This window comes from Cygnus atratus, chromosome 2 (genome assembly GCF_013377495.2).
Source record: "Cygnus atratus isolate AKBS03 ecotype Queensland, Australia chromosome 2, CAtr_DNAZoo_HiC_assembly, whole genome shotgun sequence".
Classification (NCBI taxonomy): Eukaryota; Metazoa; Chordata; class Aves; order Anseriformes; family Anatidae; genus Cygnus; species Cygnus atratus.
The window spans coordinates 95,873,933-95,895,152 of NC_066363.1; the positions used below are offsets into that span (position 1 = coordinate 95,873,933).

Below are 21,220 nucleotides of genomic sequence, written 5' to 3' on the forward strand. Positions count from 1 at the left end.
TCAGGGATTTGAATCCAATAAGAACTGGGGGCTCTGGGCTGGATTAAGGATGATTTAGTTACATAGTAGGTGCGTGAAGAATTTAAATCCTACATCTGGGCATCCATGGCAAACTTTGCCTTTTCCTCCTCGACTTACCTGTCACTTCCTTCACTCTTCCAGGTCTGCTTATGCAGAGTCATAGAACTTACTGCTGCAGCATTAGTGCATGGCTTTCCAAGCTTAGTGATGTGGACTGACACCCCTATGAACAAACAATATAGGCCTCCTTCCTATCTCTCTTGTAAGGTTCAGTGTACCAGGTGTAAGCACACACATCTAACACATCCTTGCACGTATAAAAAGCCATCCAGCTTATGGAGTCGATGCCACTCCTCTTTTACCACACACCCTGCTGGTCAAAGCACCAATGGGGAAGGCTGAGGGCTCAGCAGCCCTCCTCTCTCAGCCTCCCTACAACAGTTGGGAGTTGTCCCTGACACTCAGTCTTTCTGGGGCAGGCTGTCTCACTGTGTCCCAGCAGGACTGCTTCATCTTGCATTGCCTGCTATCTGGTGGGCTAAGTCTCTTCCTGCTCAGAACTGCTGGCTTTTATGAGTCCTTAGCTGTGACCCCAGCCCCAAGAAAGGGGTTGGAGGTGGGCAGAGCACCTGGAGGTCCAGCACTGCAAATGCTGATTGATCCGGTCTTAAATCTTATACTTAAATTCCACTGGATTTTAAGTTGGAAGTGTGTAAAAAGTAAATCCAGTGCAGCTATTCACCAAAGCATGTGTTTTGCTGGGCCATGGCTGAAGGATATAGGACCTTGCTGGTTTGGGTCTCAAGCAGAACTCCTTCTGGAGTGATCTGGGATCCCACAGGGATCCCCAGATATCAGCCAGGTACCAAACAGCAGGAGAATTCACCCAGTCAGCACAGCTACTACGCTGTTTGTTGTTGCTGAGTATAGAAAAAAAAGTCAATTCGGTATTGCTAGGTTTAATTTTATATGACATATATAAAAGCATTCATATTTTTTCTCTCTCTCTTTCTTTTTTCTAAACAGAAAATGCCCCAAAAACAATAGAGGACGCCGGCAGAAGCAAAACCTAGGCCATTTTACTTCAGATACATCATCCAGAATGGTTTAACTTAGTGATTTTTATACCTACATTGACCATGTGATGTACATTTTTATTATATCTTTTTTTAAAGAATGGAAATATTTATTTCAGAGGCCTTATTTTTGAACATTTTTAGTGTAACAATGTTGGTCTGTATTCTGAAAGCATCAGCTCTAACAGCTATGGACTGTTTTAGTAACTTTACTTTTCTGTTTTTGAATACGGTAGGTCATTTTCTGTATCTGTATCACATGGTTATATAATAGACGTGCTTTATTCATGGAATGTAATATTTTTGGGAACACAAATTTATTCCACCAGTGGTTGTAGATTTTAAAAAAAAAAAGTCCACATTACCTAGCAAACAAGGCATGAACTAAAGGTAAAAATGTTTACAGCTTACTTTTCTTATGAGAAACTAGAAAACACTGTGTTTAAATACCGTAGATATTTAAATGTTTTTGGAAGTTAGTAACTGATTTTTTAGACACTGCCTATCGCATGAACTGTGAAGCTGTGTGCTGTGTGTAGTTGTAACATATTTATAAAACGTGGGCTGGGTCTAAGCACTGCCATCTTCATTAACAATGCCAACGATTTATTTTTAAAGGGCAAAATTATAAATTTGTTAGTTTGGGAAATTACCTGGTAGAGCAGATGGCACAGGTCCAAAAGGAGTAGGTCTTAGTAGATTTAGGTGTTTTAAAAATTGGTGTCAAATAATTGAACACAAATAATTGGAATAAAGCCTAATTTGTCACTGTTGAAGCTGTTTTAATACTTCTTAAACTTTTTTAAAGAAAATACATGTTTTAACACCTACAATGCAGATTGTATAGTGTTTGTGATTAAAATAAAAATTAAAAAAAAAAAAAAAGAACAAATAAAAGTGAATGAATTACTAGTGCTCTTGTATAGAGTATTTTCAAGAGCTAAGAAAGTCCATCCAAATTAGTCTGCTGGTCATAGTTATATTAATAGACTGTTAGTTGTAGTTTGAAAGATCCAGAGATAAAGTGTGAATAGGATGTGTTCAGCTGTTTTAACAAGTAGTTTAGGCTTTCAGAATTTTGCATGTAGGATTTAATAATTTGTTCAATAAAACAAAAAAAAAAACGCTTTCAACATTTTGAACTGGAAAAGCATGTCACAATACAACCTTTTCACTATTTTGCCTGTGGTTTGGTGTGTTTATTTGTTACCCCACTTGGCAATTGTAAGCAGCTGAAGATCTGAAGTTTGTTCTGCTTGAAAAACAGCCGGCGTTCATTGTCATGAGCGCTCTTTGAATTCCCTCAGAGCAAGCACTTCAGGAACACGAAAACAAAAGCACATCACTTAAAATATGTGAGTTTGCTCGCCTGCTTAGTTGGTAAGTTACTTAGCTTCCCTGGATTAACGCTAATAACTGCATCAGTAGAGAAGCGTGACCCTTTAAATGTGTGCTCCTTTCCAGACATTGCTTCCTAATTTTAGAGGTTTCATGTTGCTGAAAGCATCTGAACCACCGCCTGTGGACATTTGGTGGTCAGAAGCATCTGTCCCACCTCCGGGAGCGGCGTCCCACACCCGCCTGTGAGCATGGCTGAAGCCGGCTGTCGCGCCGGCACTGTGCACTAGCGCCAGGATTGTTTCCACGGGGTTTGGTCAAAAGTCCAGCTCCTGTGGACCTGTCTGGAGAGAGGCGAAATGGACCACCGCGAGATCACGCTGGAGGCGGACAAAATCCACCAAAACCGCCTGTCAAGTGTCACCGAGGACGAAGAAGAGCAAGATGCAGCGTACACCATAGTGACGGTCCTGGACAAAGTGGCCAACATTGTGGACAGCGTGCAGGCGAGCCAGAAAAGGATAGAGGAGAGGCACAGGGAAATGGAAAATGCCATCAAGACCATACAAATCGACATCTTAAAGCTTGCCCAGGCTCACGGCAACACCGGCTATACAGTGAACAAGCTGCTGGAGAAAACCCGCAAAGTCAGCTCCACCATGAAGGAAGTGCGGGCACGGGTGGAAAGGCAGAGCACCAACGTGCGGAAGGTGGAGGCAAAGCAAGAGGAGATGCTGAAGAAAAACAAATTCCGGGTTGTGATCTACCAGGTAACCGTGAACCTAACGTATTGCTGTGCCGTTGTTGTGTCACCTCCTCAGTAGCTGCAGGCAGGCATCGGGTAAGGAACCAAAAGATGTCCGACGGGAGGGTGACTTTATGCTTTCTTTAACACCGAGCTCTGCGTCTCCGTGCCTTTCAGCAGGAACCCACTGGCAGCAGTGCCCGCAGTCTATTATTAGTGTTGGTGGGTTTCTGAGCCAGTAGTGAAAGATTAACTGCAGATCAGCAAGGACTATTTGTTGCCTCTCTGGAAGGTAATATGAGGCAGGCCCTGTAAATCTTGTCATACAGACCATGCCTGACATTCATCTCTCTTATTTTTTTCTCCATATTAGGTAGAAGGCCAAATAGCAAATTGTTTGTAGGCTCCCTGGAACCGAGACTTTCTTTTAACACTAACTTTAAAACATACGGTTTATTTAACTTGCAAGCTTCTGTAGCACTGACAAATGGGGGCTTTTTGCATTGTCTGAGTCTACAGCCGTGTGTGCACAAACTGGAGCTCAGAGCCACAAGCCCTTCCTTGCAGCAAACAGTCCCTTGCATGGTATACTTGGAAATGATTTCACACAGCACAGTTCTTCCAATCACATTTGGCAAGTGAATTATACATTTTTTTTCATTAACTTCATTCCAGGATGTTCTTTGTTCTTATAAACGATTGCGTTTGAAGAGAAGTTTCGTGAAATGGCGTAATCGTGCCAACATCCATACAAACGGACAGTTGGTAGTGCAGGCAGTTCATGGGATCTGTCACTCACTAGCAAGCACTGTGAAACTCATTTTTTTAATGGCTTGATCCTGCATTTGCTGAAACTTTCCAGTTCCCCGAGTCAACAGAAAGTACAAGTGTTTAATCTTTTGCCAGGAGCATAGTTTATCCTTCATGCCAGTGAGTCCCCAAAGCTTCTTTCAAATGAGTCCTATTCATCATTAAGCATTCTTTAAAATGTTGACCCTTGTGAGTAACCTGTGAGGCCCCTGTCACCCTGTCTTGGACCCTGATTCTGCAACTGTTTGTTCATAAATAACAACACTTGCGTGAATGGATCTATGTGTTTCACTGAGTATATTCGGCAGCGTCTATAGCTAACAACTTCTTATGCATAATCTAACAACTTCATTTTAAATAATCTTAACAGCTTCATTTTCTTGTACTGGGAAGAAATAGCTAAAAAAATAAAATAAAATAAAAATAAAAATAATAAAAATAAAAATAAAAATAAAAAACCAGCAAATGTTACTTCTTAATGTTATGTTAGTAACACACAGCCAAATTCTGCCTCCCAGCTTCTCTGACTGAATTACTTACTATGGCTGCACAGGAGAAAGCATAGGCAGAATTCAGCCAATTATTACAATTATTGAAAGCTGCACCATCATGATGGAACAGCAAACAGGCACCTTTGCTTTTTCCTTGTGTATCATTTCCCATCTAAGGAAAATAAATATCTGTGATTTCCCTGTTTAATGGCACAATGCCATTTCATTGATGGACCTGTACCATAATGATTGCAGTAGAGGCAATGCTTTGAAAAAGTTTGTCCTTAAAGCGGTATTCATAACAGAATGCATTTTTTTTCTCTGAAAGACCTGATTTGTCACTTATTTTTAAAATGTTGCTACTTTTAGATGTTTTACATCAAGGGCAGCTCTCACGATGCATACATTCTGTAAGAATCACCTCCAGAAGGAGTTTCTGAACTCTCTGCTGGTTTCACTGCAGAAGAGTGACCTGTACCCTGCTCCATATGTTTAGCCCTTTGTTGGTGCTTTTCAGGAATGCATACAGTATTTTGGATTTCCCTCTTTCTATCCTCCTTTTCCTGTTGTAGCTGAGGACTGTGAGAGAGCATATCTATGACTTTCTCTTTAACTTCCATTCTTTCATGAGGTGTATGTAGTGAGGAACCTTTTCTATCATGCACAGCTGAGGAGCAATATACACTGCTCCCTTTGGAGTCTGGCATGTAACACCTTTTTAGAGGAGCAGAACTGTTTTGCTCCACAAAACCAAGATAGGCCAAAGTGTGCTGTAGCCTTAATGTCCAGCACACTCGTGAATGCCTCTTTCATGCAAGTGTGGTCATTTTTACACCATTGATTTACACCAGTGTAAGCACAGTGTTGGAGTGCCAAGACCTGAATGACTGAAGCTTGGCTACGATGAGGGGAAGTCTGCTAATAGCTAGTGAGTCAGTGTGGTGTGCCCACTCCCTTCACTATATTTTACAAATAGGTGCAAACCAACTTGTTTACTTGGTGGGTGTGAGTGACAGCTCATCTGTAGTGACATTTTTTTCTGATGAGCCACTTGGGACACTGTGGTGGAGCCAATGACCTGTGTGTAGCCACGGTGGAATGCTCCTGTGGGTGAGCACACATGGGTTTTAGTTTTAACTTCTGCCAGAACATTGGCATATAAGGGAAAAGGAAACACCAATTAAATCCTAAAGATTTTATTTCAAGTGGAAAGCTTTGATCTCACCACTGATGGAAGGAGCAGGCAGGTTGAAAAGGATCATTGACTGGAGGAGATTGTCCCAAGAGACCTCAGCCATGATAAAAAGAGTTGGCACTATCCTCGCATTAAAAAGAGACAAAACGATCATCCATGAGCATAATGATTAGAGAAAAAGCATTCATTTTTAAAAGGCCATGCAGTTGAGGAAAAGATTTGGTAGCAGGCAGCTTTTCTGTCCAGGCTGATTGCACGATTAAAAATGATAGGTTATTTCAGATTTTCTAGAAAGGTCTTTGACCCTGAAGTACCACGTGCCCTAAGAGTACAAGCAGGGAACACAGAGTACATTATAGGTTGTACAGGTCTCTGTTCACTTTTGCTCAGGTTATTCTGAATAACCAGCCATGAGATCTGTAGTTTCTCTGCAGCCAAAGAGCATTGCACAATTTAATTCATTCTGACTAAATTATACAGAAATTAAAGGGGATTTTTATATATATATATATTTTTAATCTTGAAAGCCCTTATTTTATTTGCTTTCCCTCACATTCTGCAAGTCCCTCTCTTAATGTATGTACAGTCACCAGGAGGCCCGTGTTACAGCTGCTGGCCTGCAGAACAATGTCCCCCATGGGGGATTGCTCCAACGCAGACATGGTGAGTGAGAGGCCGGCAGAAGCCTTGTGTGTGCCACTCATAAAGAAATTAAAATAGAAGTGGCTTTTCCTGGCCACTGTCCTTCTGCCACATAATGACTTGGACGTAAAAATGGTGAGCCTGAGATGAGGATAATCATCTGAAAATCTGGAGCGGAGGCACTTCCACACGCCGTGGCAGTAAGTCAGGGCGCATCGAGCGCAAGGACGCAGTTGCAAACACGGGGTGCCTGGTACATGAGCGGTACATGTGCTCCATCGGCACAGAGTTTCAATTACAGCTATGGAGAAAAACCTGTGAGAGTCACCGTGACCTAAAAGACAGTGAATTATTTAATTCCATTTTACAAAGACAAAAGAACTGACTGCTGAATGATCAGATGTCGTACGGGCATAAGAATGACAGGCTTAGGAGGGGCTCTAAGCGGCTGTATGCAGAGCAGTATTGTTAGCACCACAGGGTTACATAGCTCACCAAGAACAGATTGTGCTAGGTAACCCATCTTTTATTATTTTTCTGTATTACAGAAACATGGGAGAGCTTATCTTGTATTTCTGTTTCTGATAGCTCATAAGAGACAATCTGGAAAAAGGACAAATGACAGTGGACTGTGTTGAAATGGGAAGTGTGATTTGTGATAGGTTTCTAAAAGGGTTTACTTTTAAGACATCATTGTCAACTGCACATTATTTTCTTTAATGATCTTGGCAGAGAAAGTGATGTGGATGTTAAGAAAATATGCTCAAAATGAGCAGCTGTCAGTCCAGAGAATGAAATATAAGAAAAGAAACCAAATTGTCATTAGAGCTGGAGCAATGCTAATTGAAGTGTACACGGTGCCAACACCCGTACTTAGCAGAAGCCCTTGCTTTAGCTAGTCTGCTGAGGCTCCGTGATTTGGGAAGGACAGAAAAGGGTGTATTAATGCTCAGAGAATGACTGAGAGTCCACTTGATGGCGTGGCTCTTGAAAACATGCAGTGTGGGCATGAAATGCTTCAGGCAAGGTTTTGATCGTGATTGATAAGTGATTGAGAGACGAGTGCCCTTGTCCAAAGCACTCCGGAGCATCTGGAAGACCACATACAGCTCTGATCACCTGCGTTGTGCTCATACCAAACAGGTTGGGAAAAGTGCTGCCAGTCTGATTAGAGGGACAAGAAGCTCTGGTAAATGAGAGATCAGGAGGCTGTAGCTGGGTTTGCTATTAAAATGAAATTGCTATTAAAATGGAGTCTGAAAACTTAATGAAAAAAGCTGGCATAAGTTGAGTACCTGTGTTAGCAGAGCACCGGCCTCACACAGTGAGGCCTCACTGCTCAGTGACATAGGGCCTTTGCTAGAGTCTTGTGGCCTAAACCTTACAAATGTTTCTACAGCTGAGACAGGTAATTGCCTTAGCTGAGACTACAGAGACTAAGAGGAACCCAACAGCTGTGTCAAAGAGGGCAGCGAGAGTCCTTTGTTTCCAGTGTCAAGCTCGGGCCCTCCAGGTCAGAGCTCTGAGCCGCCCCATGCCGTGCAGCGCACAGCCACGCGGGCTGAGCACAGGCCCAGCGCTGAAACGCAGGAGGCAGCCAAGGAGATCGTAAGTTACCTCTGATTTTGAGGGGAAAAAAATCAACCACATTCAATGAGCTAAAGAGAATCTATCATTTTAGGGATGTGTTCACAAGGAAAGGGTGGGGACAGGGGAGGGGGGGGGAGGAGAGAAAAACATAGCAGCTGTTGGGTCATCTCTGGGTTCCTAAAATGAAATAGGTTGCATATTTCACAGGACTGTGTATTCACAGCAGATTATAAAATTGTCTCTATACCTTTTGATATGGTGTAATCAGAGTCCCCAGTCCTATTCCTTTGTGAAGAGCCTAACAAGGACAGGCAGTATCCTCTCAGGACTGCCATTGATTTTTCTCCACCTATTAACATTGAGTGGTGGAAACGGTGGATCCTAATTTACATTTGCATTGGATGCAGTGGTTCAGGGCTTTGCATGTGTTTGGCCTCCTTGCCTCTTCCTCACAGTCCTAGAGGCTGCCTGGAAAGACCTATCGATGGGCACTGAAGCTGGCCACTGCGAGAATACATCTATCTTCAGCGATGTGCTTCATTCCTGAAGAAGTCCAAGAATGAACGAGCTCAACTCTGGTAACAGCAGTATGGACTGAAATTCTCAGCAATGCTGTCAAGAGCTGAATCTTGCAATTATTCCTTCAGTACAGGGATAACGTTGGTCAAGATGGCGCAGGCACAGGAGTGAGGAATACATGAAAGCATTAGCAGCAATTTCAGAATTTGGAATGGGATTCATTTTGCCAGGCATTAGGCATTAGTAACGGAGATGTTTGCATGCTTGGCTTGCAGACTCCAAGACAGCAGAGAGAAATTTACGGAGCCAGTTTTGTCTGACCTATTACAGACATCTGCTTCTCAGTGCAGTGTCTGCTTGATAAGTACCTCTTCTCTCCATTGGGTTGAAAGGGAGTCCAGAAGCTAATTCATACGGAGACACGGTTGCTTGGGCAGACAAGTTCAGCAACTTGTGATGAACGGTTGGGTTGCCTCGTACTTGACAGCACTACCCTGCTGCAGCTAGCTAGCAAGAGCAGTCATGTTGTGATGAAAGAATGAATCAAAACATTACCAAAACATATATATATTATTTATTTATTTATTTATTTTTTGGGCTCATCAGGTCTTGTGAATACTCTTTCTCCTCCCCTCACAAAGGTTTGATATCTACAGGTAAACTGGAAGTGAGAAATTTCACAGCCTTCCTTACAAACCTGCTGACTGACCTGCAGAACTATTCTCTAGGTCAACTCAATAAAATCATAGCAAAGCAAAGTAGGTGTGAAGCTTTAATTTTCCTCTGGAGCCACAAGTAGTCCTTTTTTACGCAGCATGTGGTGGCATGGAGCCAATGGTTCCTCTGAACGCTGGGGTATAACTGGGCAACACTCGTGCCTAGTCTGCAGCTTGCTGCTGCCAGATAATGAGAGGATGAGCTGGATTTCTTTACAGTCACCGTATCTTCCTGGCTAAGTTAATGAATTTCTGTCAGAATTTAAAGAAAAGGGATGTGTATTAGGCTCCACAAAAGAGGAAATGAGAGGGATTGACTGCTCTGGCCAGGCTGCTTTTTCATTATGTAAAAATAATTCTAAATACAAGCAACAGCACTTGGCCATAAAGTCTTACGTGCTGAAGTGTTTATTCTCTATCTACTTCACTTGATAAAATCCCTTAGGTGCCCTTTTAAAATAATCCTATTTCTCTCCTTTGAACAGCTTTTTGGCTGGATGGCAAAGATTTTGAAATGACATATTTGTGGAAAAAATGAAGGGATCACTCGAGATTTACAAAGCTTCACTCTTAACTGTAGAATAGGAGTAAAAGTACTGAATGATTTGTAATTGGTTATTCATCAGCAGTTTCATATTGATTTAGAGAGCAATTACAAGGAGATGTTTTAGCGATTTACCTTGGCTGGTGGTTTGAATAACAAATCATTCATTTAACATGCAAATGCCAGGCTTTCTCTATGCATTGTCTCGATACAGTTTCCTGCTCCTCAGCTGCCAGTCATTCACATCACAGGTTGTCATAGACACGGCAGCATCACCAGATCGGGCACGGGGTGGCCCATCACCATTTTGCTGCTTCGTGCCCTGGCTCGGAGTTGCCACGTGATTGTCGGTCCCATCTGTGCTGATGCTACACAATAACCCGCGCGTTCCCTGTCACACGTCCCAAGGCTGAGAGATTGTTTGCTGTGACCTTTTCATTGTGCAACACAATGACAGCGATTTATGGAGTTTCATCTGTCTCTCCTCTCCACTTTCACTGTGAGCAGGGGTTTTTAGGAGCATTTTGAATCTTGATTTTTATATATATGCATATATGTTCATACATTTGTGGTTTTGTGTGTGTGGTTGGTTTTTTAAATTGAGGGTGCCATAATAATTATTTAGTTGGTCATTCTATTTTTGTCTGCTACTGCTTCTTGTATCATTTAAAAAAATGTTCTGCTAAAGTTTTAATTGAAAATGAATAATAATTGTGTTGATAACAGTTATCTTTATTGAATCTTTTTATAATTATAAGGTGAAGCTCTTTGAAAAGAGAATGCAAAAATGTTTTATAGTGTTTTATAGCATATAAGGCAATGTCTTTTTTTCTCTCCTTTGCCCACTCTAGAAGTTCAGTTCGGGCTTTGGAGTACAAACCCAGAACAAGTGTACCAAACAAACAAGAAAAGAGAAGGGGAGGAAAGCCCCTATATCCATTTTAATGCCTTATATCTCATTATTTTTAATTTTTTTTTAATGGACATTATAATAAAAATTACTGAACCAATCATAAAACGCATTCATGTACTTAAAACCAAGATCTTGTTGTACAATGACATTATGTCATTGCTTCGTGTACAGAATCCAGTGGATTCTAAACTAGCAACACAGCTTTTTTTAACAAAAATACTATTGCTGCTATTAATTACTGATCCCATCTGTGCTTACAAAGGTACAGAATGGAAAGTAGTTAATGAGTTTGGGAGAAAGCTGTTAAATAACCCTTCCTCCTTTGCACAGCCCCTCTTCCAGGAGCCCCCTTGGCTTATTTGCTCCTCACTTCAGCAGTAAGGGAGAAAGGGACTACCAGAGCCAACCTGATGTAACACTGCGTTACATCCTATGGGAGAAAAATGCTTCTGCTGTGATGCATTCCTTGGGATCAGGAAACACCAGCAGTGCCTGAAAACTGCTCAGTGCCCTCACGTGTGGGTGCACAACAGCCAAAATTTTGGTGGCTGATGAAAGTATGCACAGCAAGACGCCTGTAGGAAGGACTCAGATTACATCCCCTCAAATTTTTTCTAATTGTGAATTAATTGAAATGGGAGTGGAAGGAGCAAATGACAATGACAGTCAGATTCTCCTGGGAGCCTGGTATTAGAAGCAGCTGGGTTTCCATATTCGCTGTCCCTAGAGCCATCCAAATAAAGACGGTGGTGGCTTTCTTCATCAAAGCTGAGCTTTACTCAGGTGTTTACTTTGTATTCAGCTGGGCCCTTAAAAACTCAAACCTTTACTGCCTAGACATATTTTGAAAGATAAATACTCAAAAATGAGGAAACATTTAGTTTTAATATGCATACTTTCTGTGCCAGCGGCATCACCAGCCAGGCCTGAATTGTACGCTGAGAAGAAAATTGTCAGCCAGTTCAGGGACTGGTCCCATGCAAGTGAAATCAGTAGGTGTCTTGTCTTTGCTTTTAGTGAGACTATAAGCAAGCTGATAGCTACGTGCTTTGACCTTACCAATTTCCCACCTGGTGCTAAAATTTATTGCTCCTGCTTTAGGAAGGATGAGCTCCTGTCTTCTCTCTGCCCCACTGATATCTGCTGATAAGAAGAAAATGTTTAGTGCTTGAGGGGAAGGGCAGGAGAGAGAAAGGAGGCAAATGAGAAAATCCTCCTACTGCGACTAAATCACTGTATATTTATCAAGAAACCTCCCCAACGTACAATCCAGCTTCACTAATACGTTCCACTTTGCTAACATCTTCCACCCAGAAATCTTGAGAGGAGATACAAACTCAAACTAATTTTTAGCCTTACTACATTTGGTTCTGCAAGATGTGTGCAGAAACCGAGGGAAAAGAGAAAATCGGAGATTTGGCAAAGATCATTCCTGGTGTCTGCAGCAGAGTGAGAAATGTTGCTCAAGACCTGCAGCTCTAACTGCTGTGTCCTGTCTACGAGCCCTTCATTTCAGATGTCCTTGTTCATAAGTCGTAATTCTGACACATGCCTATGAAAGTTAAAGCCCTCTCTTACTGAGCTAGCAAACTGCAAAGATAAATGCAGCAAAGCTAGAGCAAGCAAGCGACAAAAAGTACAGATAGATTTACTCTTCTTCCGAAGGAACACACAGCATAACTATTTCAGAGGAAATAGCTTCTCTCCTTCCTCTCTTTTTAAACAGTGTTCTTCATATGTACTGCATACCCTACTCACCATATTGCGTTCATTTTGGTATGTGCTGAAATTTCCGAGCAGTCATTATGGAAGCGTTTCTGTTACCATTTCAGCTGAAGGAGTGGGCTATAATTTACAAACTTTGAGGAATTATTATCCAGCTGTGTTTTAGTTCATTTTCAGAAAAGAAGGGATTATGTTTATATATAGAAGTCTTTATATAATTAATGTTAATTTGCACGTGTTAATGTAGATGATTATCAGGAAAGTATTGTAGTTTTGTTCCTGCTGATTTTGACAGATGAGTTGAATAACATTCCACTGTAATCAATTCAATATAATTTGTCCCTCATTTTTCTAAGCATTAACAACTATTTTACTGGAGGGTTTTTAATGAAGCCAAGGCATGATGACAAACTTTTAAGTGGGCTTTATCTGCCAAAAAGAGCTTAATGTATTTTATTTTACATGTTGCTATTATCCTGCAAAATAACATTAAACATGACTTGCTAGTAATGAGTCACTGTGAAAAATGACAGATACTTTTTTGGCCAGAAATCATTTCTCAACAAAATATATACAGTAGGACAGACCCATTCTTCACAGACTCATAACTTCTAATATTTCTTCTGGTTTTTGAATTAAGAAAATAATACCAAGGATAGAACCCAAACACTGACAGGCCTCAGAAATCAGCTATAGTGGTTACAACAAATGGGAACCAGCTTACAGAAGTTTTATTTAGTTGTTGTACATCTGCACCTGAAGGGTTGTTCCTCTTGGGAGGAGAGCACGTGCACGGCCCTAGCTAGCAGGGAAGAATGGGCTGGCCATGTCCACCTCGTAAACCTCCTACAGGTTGTGGTTACTGTGGACAGCTTTTGGAAATCTGTATATCTCTCAGCTTTAAGCCTCTACCAGTCTTTGGAGGGGCTACATAGACTCCCAGTGCTAAGGTATCAAGGACAGTCATCACTTCCAAGAAGGCAGCATATCATATCACATCGGCATACATATCATATGCATAATATAAATATATAATGCCGCCCACTCACATAGGCCACGGAACTAACCACAGAAAGCAGAGGTGTTTGCTGAAGGTCATTCTCATGTTTCCAGATGGAACAAGCCAAGTTCACGCCAGCGGTGGTGCGTGTCCTGAGTGAATTGTGTGGAATTGGGTTTACTGCATAAGATTTAATTCCTTTGCTGACTTTGACCCTTTGTTTAGCCAGCAAACATAAATTAATATGTTAGGTCCATCCCCTTCTGGGCAGCAACAGTAAAGTTTGCTTAATTCTAATTAGCCAAGAATCTGCAACTGTCTTCATGACAGTAAAGGGCCGAGGCACTCTTTTGGAGAGGGTACAGCTGCCACAAGCACCTATTTTGTCTACAGGGCATTTACTGTTATTGGTGAGAAATAAGGGATCCAGGTCCTACCTTAGAGAAGCAGAACAGCTTCAAAGAAACATGAACTGGACACATATGCTCTGAAAAACCATCAGGGACCAGTAAACACAGGACCATGACATTCATTATTTTCAGCTAGCACCACTCTGAAATCAAATCTTTGATCAGGTATAATGCTTTTACAGAATTTGACAAATCCTTCTTCTGCCTCTTGTATTCTATGTAGATCACGTGTGATGGTACAAGCCTACCTTACGTTGCTACAACAGTGCATTTCAGTTAGCATTAATTAACTACAAGCCAACAAACAACATGCTTAAATAACCATCCTTTTAAAACACACTTGCTGGAAGATGACTCTCTGCTTTTGTTCACAGGAGGAAACTGAGTGTCCTTCATCTCTCTCTGTTATCAAAGAAAGGACAGCAGGTGAAACTCTAGAGGATGATTTCATCCCACCCGATGACCTCTCTTCTGATGAAGAATACTATATTGAAGAAGGCAAAGCAGCCCAGTTCAAGAAATCGGGCATGAGGCGCATAGATGATATCAAAAAGGCATTTTCAAGGGAAAATATCCAAAAGACGAGGCAAAACTTTGGCAAGAAGGTAAACAGGCTTCGAACTAGAATAGTGACCCCTGAGAGAAGAGAGAGGATCAGGCAGTCAGGAGAGAGACTGAAACAATCTGGGATAAGGTTCAAGAAAACCATTTCACAAGCTGCCCCCACAAAGGAGACGTTCAAGATCCACAAAAAAAGTAAAGAGCGAACAGTAGCCGAAGGTCAGGAGGGAAGCCAGGAAGCCGGCGTGCACATAGCCTCCGAGCTCGCAGCAGCAGAGCCCTTCACTGAAGAAATCTCCTACACAGAAGTGATCACTAAGGTAAAGAAAGACAAGAGCAGCGCAACAAAAGGTGCTTCCCAGCCAGCTGAAAAGGGAGCGATGATCCCCGAAGCCGTTCTTAAGCAGGAAGGAAAAGAAGGAGGAGGAGGAGGTGACGATGTACCCTTGCTGGACCTAAAGCAATCAGCATAAGGAATTAATTACCAAACACCCCATGCCATCCTTACTGAATAAGAGAGAATGCAGACTGTACGCGCTCCGTTTTTTAGGAAAATGTGTGAGTTTTTGTTCTATCACGAAACATGCATTGGTGGTGTTCTGTCATCTACACTGGTATCTGTGGTGTCGTCTTCCCGGCAGAAGAGGAGCCACGCAACCAAAAGAAGGGGCTCCCCCTCTGTCTTGGCATGTGCAGCATTAACCCAAAAGGAACTGAGCCTCACATGTCCACAGGAGATGGAAAGCTGCTCTACTTTCAAGATTGATTTAGTGTTCTTTTAATAGCCTAATTACTCTCTTCAGTTTTATGTACTACAGTATAAAAATGTTGTCCTTCATCCTATACCAACTCCTCTACTCAGAAACCAATAGCAAAGCTATTACTTCATATTAGCAGAAGGAAGAACTATGAAAAACGTCCATTCAGCTGTACAAATCTTTGAAGGGCCCTCACTGAAACTGCAGAAGGAGGAAATTCCTGCTTTATCCCAGGTGTGACAAAATGTGGCAGGAATTATAGTTTTTAGTAAACTGCATTTCTTCTCAGTGGAAAAGAGAAGCTCGTGAAATGTCTAAAGGTTATTTCCAGAGTTCTGGAGGAGGAAGGATTGATGTATTTAGGCCAGGCATTTTCTGTACTTATGGAGTAAGGATAAAAAAGCAGAAGACACATTAAATACGGAATAGCAGGAGGAAAGGAGAATGAGATATCATAATCATGTTATGGAAAGATACGATTGTGAGAAAGGCAAAGGTATAAAGTAGTAGAAGATGAACAAGATTAATGTATGGGTTCTGGATAAATAGAGAAAAAAAACTAGAACGTGGCAACAGAACTTTGTATTTGCTTACTCGAGATCATTTTAAGAATTAATTGTTACTCTATCCAGAGGATAATAGAGTTCATGAATGTAGCTGACAGGACGAGAGAATTGTTTTGTTTTCCATTACTCTGTGGTTTCTCTGAGCTTCACTTCAATTAAAATCTATTCTATAAAGCCGCTGAAGTTAAGGGCCAATCCATAACCCAGCTCTTTGTTTTCTATCACCACCATTATCGACCAGCCACAGCCTCAGGGATTATGAGACAGACACCCTTCGGAGTAGGGAATGCTGTTTATTTGCAACACTCGCTGCCCTGAAACCAGATATGTTTGTAAACACGACCACTATGCTGACGTGAGGAGCGGGACTGTGGTGCTCTCTTCGTTCTTACATGGCATTGCTTTCAAGGCACTTACCTAAAGCAACATTAGGCATTACTATCTGTGTGAAACTTGTACAATATTGCCCAAAGCTGTATTGTTGTATTTAATATCTCAGGTTCATTTTAAGAATAGAGCATAACCTGATTATCTATATACGTTGTTTGAGGACTCCCAGCTGTTAATCTATAATTTAAATATAATTAGTTTCATTTCAACTATTCTGCCTGCCAGTTCTTTCATTTAGTCTGGTGTACATCACGTTTGAAGTAAAAGAGCTTCAGCAATAATAACCAAGGAACATGGGTTGGGAAAGGTCAACGTTATACTATGTCAATGACATTTCAAAGCAAATTAAGGCTGTCAGACTGGAAGGAGCGACTCCACGGAACGGAAGAGCGGGATGGGGCAAGAGAGGGAGACAGGCAGAAAAGGTATTTTTGTCAACAGTAAATTCTACATCACTGCTGCAATGTAAGCATCTAGAAAAAGAAAAAGAAAAGTTTTAATTCGGGGAGAGATTGAAGGTTTTGCTTGTTTTGTGTTTTTTTTGTTGTTGTTTTGTTTTGTTTTTTGTTTGTTTGTTTTATAAACTAGTTACAGAAAGTGTTTTCTGGAACCTGGTGGCTGTGTTCCTCTTCCTGTTCCATACAAAACTGGAGCTACCTTCCGTGGAACGCTGTGGGATTTGCCTGGTTCCTCCCTAGCACAGGCTGTTTTACGTTTGGTGAGATTCAAGGTTTTCCTAAACTGACAAACAGCCATTAGTTACTGAAGTGAAAAGATCAAAGTTCAAAGCAGCTATCTCGTTGTTTTTTTGTACCTGCAGGGTGCTAACTGCTAGGACATAATTGCCTATAGATTTTCTTTATACAGCTTTTAATTTTCTCATTTTACTTGACAAAGAAAGGAAGTGAAGTAGTTTCCATGGAGCTTATCATGTAGCACCACATATATATGCTCTATCAAATACTTATTTTTAATGATTACTTCTAATTTCAATTTTTTGGAGGATGATTTGTTTTCATAGCAAGTAGCGAGTACTTCAGGTGTGAGAAATAATTCAATTGTATGCTCTTCCTTTGAAGTTATTATCAATGTTGCTGGCTTGAATTTTATACATACCAAGAGGTTAAATATTCTCTATAACCCCTCATTCAGGTAGGAAATAGGGAGAACATTATGGATTACAACCTCAATTTCTATACCACAGCACAGCCTTTTTCCATTTGAAGTCTCTCGTATCTTCTTCATAATGCCCAAGAGCAAAGATCTCAAAGCCCCCGTCCTTCACCTTTTTCATAAGCAAACTCCTCAGTGAAATCAGTTGATGTACATCTATGCCACAGGGCAGCCTGGAGTATATATTTTGAACAGGTGGTTTCACTTGGTAAGATAATCTTGCCGGCACTCTGTGTGAACCAAGTCCTGCTCCCAGCTCAATGGGATAAAGGGGCCCTTGCCCTCCCTGTCGGTTCTGTTTTCCAAGAACAAATCTGGCACTTTCTGCGTAGTTGTGGGTGGGAGTGTGAATATCAAACTGCCTCACAGAAAGAGCCCCGCAGTTGCTAACAGCAGAGTGAAACTGGTTATGGGGAAAGGTGAATGACTTTCTTAGATGGAAGCTAAAAAGAACATAAAATTGCAAGTGCTTACAAGGAGAAAAAAAAAAAAAGATTAACAAAGCACTCGCTGCAAGTCCTTATTTCATAACATCCAACAGCAATTTCTTTTGCTTTGAATTTGTGCTAGTGAAAAAAGCCAAACACGTTTTCTGTCAATAGCTGTCTGTCTATTAAAAGAGAAGTATCAATCACTCTTCAATTATAGGGTAGACCGTAACAGTGACAATAGACAAAAACAACTACAACCATTTCAGGTGAATCTACTCCCAGAAGTGTCTTATACTTTTTGTTTCTTTTTTTTTATTTTTATTTTTTTTACCTAAATTGAGGCAAAAGACAGAATAAAAAGCAGTTAAGAGAGTTGTGGTTGCAGGACTCAGGCAATAACACCAATGGAGCAACTATGAATAGCGCCAAGCTGGTGTTCAGACGTGCTTACTCTGAGAAGAATCTGAAAACTGTTTTCTCACCCAGAACTGGGTGTGTGCACATCTTCCTTCTAATGGGATACAGGTTTAAAAATGAGTTAGTATATGCAAAGGCCATTACTTGTGCAAGGATAAACTAGCTTGTTTGTACATCTTTTATGACCATTCGCGTACACAAGTGACTACTCAAGGAAATTGTAGTATCCATTTGTAAAACCACACTGCAAATTTACAAATGTGAAATCAAAGGACATGTATATTTACATGTATGCAGATAAACATAAAGTTTTACCACACGTTTAATTCACTTGTCATTACAACTTCAATAACACTATAGATGATAAGTTTTTAACTACAAAGTTGAATTTTAAAAGAATCATATTATATTATGAAGAAGTCTTATACTAGGAAGAAAAGATAGCATCTACAAAAGAACCACCACAAATATTAGAGTAGCTATCGCTGTCATAAGCACTTTTTTCCTAGTGTTTCCAGTATAAGCAAGTTAGTTAAATGTATTCTCACCTGCTTTATAACAGTTGCTAAATTTTAAACCCATACCTGTTTTCTTTCTGGTATTCCCGTGTTATTCAGTATTTTTGCTGCGAACAGAGTAAGCTGATTTATGTATGATTAAGACAACCTCTATACATCACTTACTAATTCCTGCACTCCCTAAGAATGAAGACATCACTGAAAATAACAATGGAAGTCCTACTGGCTGCAGATAAGGTTGGTCCTTATTTTGAATTGCAAAGCAGTGCCACTCCCCGCAAAGTCCAATGATCAGGATTCTGCACTGTTTTCAGGTACAAAGAGAAAATATACGTCAGATCTGTCCTCCGAGGCTTTTTGTAGACAGGACAGGAGTACACACTTCCTTGTTGCTTCTTTGGGTCATGTAGTGCCGTCGTGCTAACTGCATACACGTGGACTACAGGAAGACTTGTGAACAGCACCTGAGAATATTAAATAGACACAGGGCTCAGCATTAGAGAAGCAGGATGGGATGTCCAAGCTCCAAACATGCTGGAATTAGACTCAGTGATGGCCTCCAGCAAAAACACCAGCACCTCAGCAGAAGTACACAACAGAACACAAGTCCTGTGCTCATCACTACACCGACCCCAACCTATCCTTAGCCATTGTCAATTCAGAGATGGCAGGCATCAGGAAGCCTGGAAAGAAAAGAAAGGAGGAGAAACCTGTAAAGCTGCACACCATGGCAAAGGATGGAAAAATGGCACTGTGCTTCTAGGAGGAAGCAAGACCATTGTCCACCCTTTTTCCCCATCCTTTGCCTTTTCAGCTGGTGTTCTCCCTTCTTTCCCCACTTCCTGTTCCTTGAATGTCAGGTCTGGACCTACAAAGGCCAAACTGCACTTATCAAGTGTCCCTGTTACGTCTGCACTTGCTGGCAGTGGAGCTTCAAAGGACCAATGTGCCTTTTGGGTGTTTATCCAAACAAGATCTCTTCAGGTCTTCCAGCAATATCCAGTATTCATTGGAATGGGGCAAAAAAAGGTCCCAAACCATCAGCAACACAGGGGCCTGCTGAACACTCCAGAGCACCTGAGTAAACTCCACGTGTCAAGGATGTCCTGTCACAAACCAGGAAACAGTTCTCACCAGAAGCTACCAGGGGCACGGTTTAGCTTGGAAAGGTTTGCCCTCAGCCAGACACAGAAGTGATTTACCTTCAGAGGAATGACCTTGATGCCAGTTCCAGGACTGATGTCACTGGTTTGGCAAAAATTTACCACACACACAATGGCAGCTTTCCCTGTGCAGTGACCAAAGCACCTAATCGCTGCTCCTTGGCTAGGTTTTAAATCTGCTCAGTCACATCAGCACAACGTAACCCCATACATGGATAACTGAGCATAAGCCCAGAACTAACAATCTTCCTCTTATTCAAAAATGTGAGGGACTTCTAGTCATCCAAACACTGACCTCCACAGGAGCTGCCATTAAACCCAGGCCCAGGCCTTGGAAGCTGTTACGGGGCGCACTCCCTCAGTCCAAAGAAGGCTGACTATAGGTTGCACTGGTTTATTCAGACACAGCTGTGCCTCTGGGGTCCCTGAAGCCAAGGGGCCCAGCATCTGGTCTGCTCGAGTGCAGCACATCCTAAGCTCATCTGGCAGAAGCTTTTTGATCTGGTCTGGTGGATACACGCCCTTGTCCTCTTCCCAGTCCTGTTATTATTTTATCCCTCTTAAAACATGATGTGAAACCAGTGCTGCAGGCACTCAAAATACTTTCTGGTGTTCTCTGAGCACACCATGTTACACCCCAGTCTGTGATGCTCAACCAATCCTTACCTTTGGTGCGGACTCAACCAGCTTACTATTTCTGCGGTCCCAACCTGCGCCTTCAAGGAAAAGGCCGTATATATAAACCCCACCGATGTCAGCAGGAGGCGGGCCTGCAACATCTTCTTTCATCATCTTGGTCACTTCGTTGTGTAAAACAACACTGTCGAGTGCCCATCCTTTTGCTAAATTCATGCGAGTTGTCTCTTGCCTCATAGCAGTTAGGAATCCCTGAGGAGATTGAATACGACACAGAGGCTTTGAAAAAGTTTGAACATACCCATTTCCAACTTTTTTTTTCCGACATAACAGTGACACCAGCAGCATAAAACCTCTTCCCACTGAATCTCATCTACATACAAAACTAAATTCAGTAGTGTAAATCCAGTGCTTTCTTACACTGTCACAGTACCAGGCATTTGTATATACTTGCTATGCATGTGTTGGTGCGATAAAACCACCAAAGTGGCTTATTTAACATTGGAAACTGCAAGTATAACTCACACTTCGCTTCACCCACCTACTTTACAACAACCCAGATGGAGAGAGGTTTACACAGCTGGCAGATAAGCGTGGTTTGTGAGGTTCTAAATACAGGTAATTGCTAAGCCACAAACAATACTGGTATTTCATGTGCTATATTACTCACCTTTTCTTATACCAACATTGTAAAAATGCTTTTCAGTCAACAAATCCCAAAGCATTTTCCAGTAGACAAAGGAAGTACAAACTGGAATCATGTAATTAACTGCTGAAATGCCTCTGTCACTAGGACGAAACATAGCTGCTGCTCAGTGCAAAGCTGTGATATACGAAAATAGCATACTATTGGAGACACCAGCAAAATAAAC

At 41.5% G+C, this 21,220-nt stretch overlaps 3 protein-coding genes across 3 annotated transcripts in view; 2 read left to right on the top strand and 1 right to left on the bottom strand.

The window, feature by feature from the left end:
- TMEFF1 (transmembrane protein with EGF like and two follistatin like domains 1) overlaps positions 1 to 2,204 on the top strand; it is a 121,813-nt gene extending 119,609 nt beyond the window's left edge. Inside the window, exon 10 of the mRNA XM_035550536.2 lies at positions 1,048 to 2,204. Coding sequence (XP_035406429.1) covers positions 1,048 to 1,132 — 85 coding nt within the window. The 3' untranslated portion in view covers positions 1,133 to 2,204. The remainder of the gene's footprint in view (positions 1 to 1,047) is intronic.
- Positions 2,205 to 2,794: 590 nt separating this feature from the next.
- Positions 2,795 to 14,819, top strand: CAVIN4 (caveolae associated protein 4). The gene is made up of 2 exons (XM_035550632.1): positions 2,795 to 3,205; positions 14,110 to 14,819. Exons 1-2 carry the CDS (start codon positions 2,795 to 2,797, stop codon positions 14,767 to 14,769), a joined length of 1,071 nt encoding a protein of 356 aa, XP_035406525.1. The 3' UTR covers positions 14,770 to 14,819.
- Positions 14,820 to 18,438: 3,619 nt separating this feature from the next.
- Positions 18,439 to 21,220, bottom strand: part of LOC118249962 (dynein axonemal heavy chain 5-like) — a 149,530-nt gene continuing 146,748 nt past the window's right edge. Inside the window, exons 75-76 of the mRNA XM_050708584.1 lie at positions 20,379 to 20,600; positions 18,439 to 19,013 (exon numbers count right to left, since the gene is read on the bottom strand). Of these exons, the coding sequence (XP_050564541.1) occupies positions 18,795 to 19,013; positions 20,379 to 20,600 (441 nt within the window). The 3' untranslated portion in view covers positions 18,439 to 18,794. The remainder of the gene's footprint in view (positions 19,014 to 20,378; positions 20,601 to 21,220) is intronic.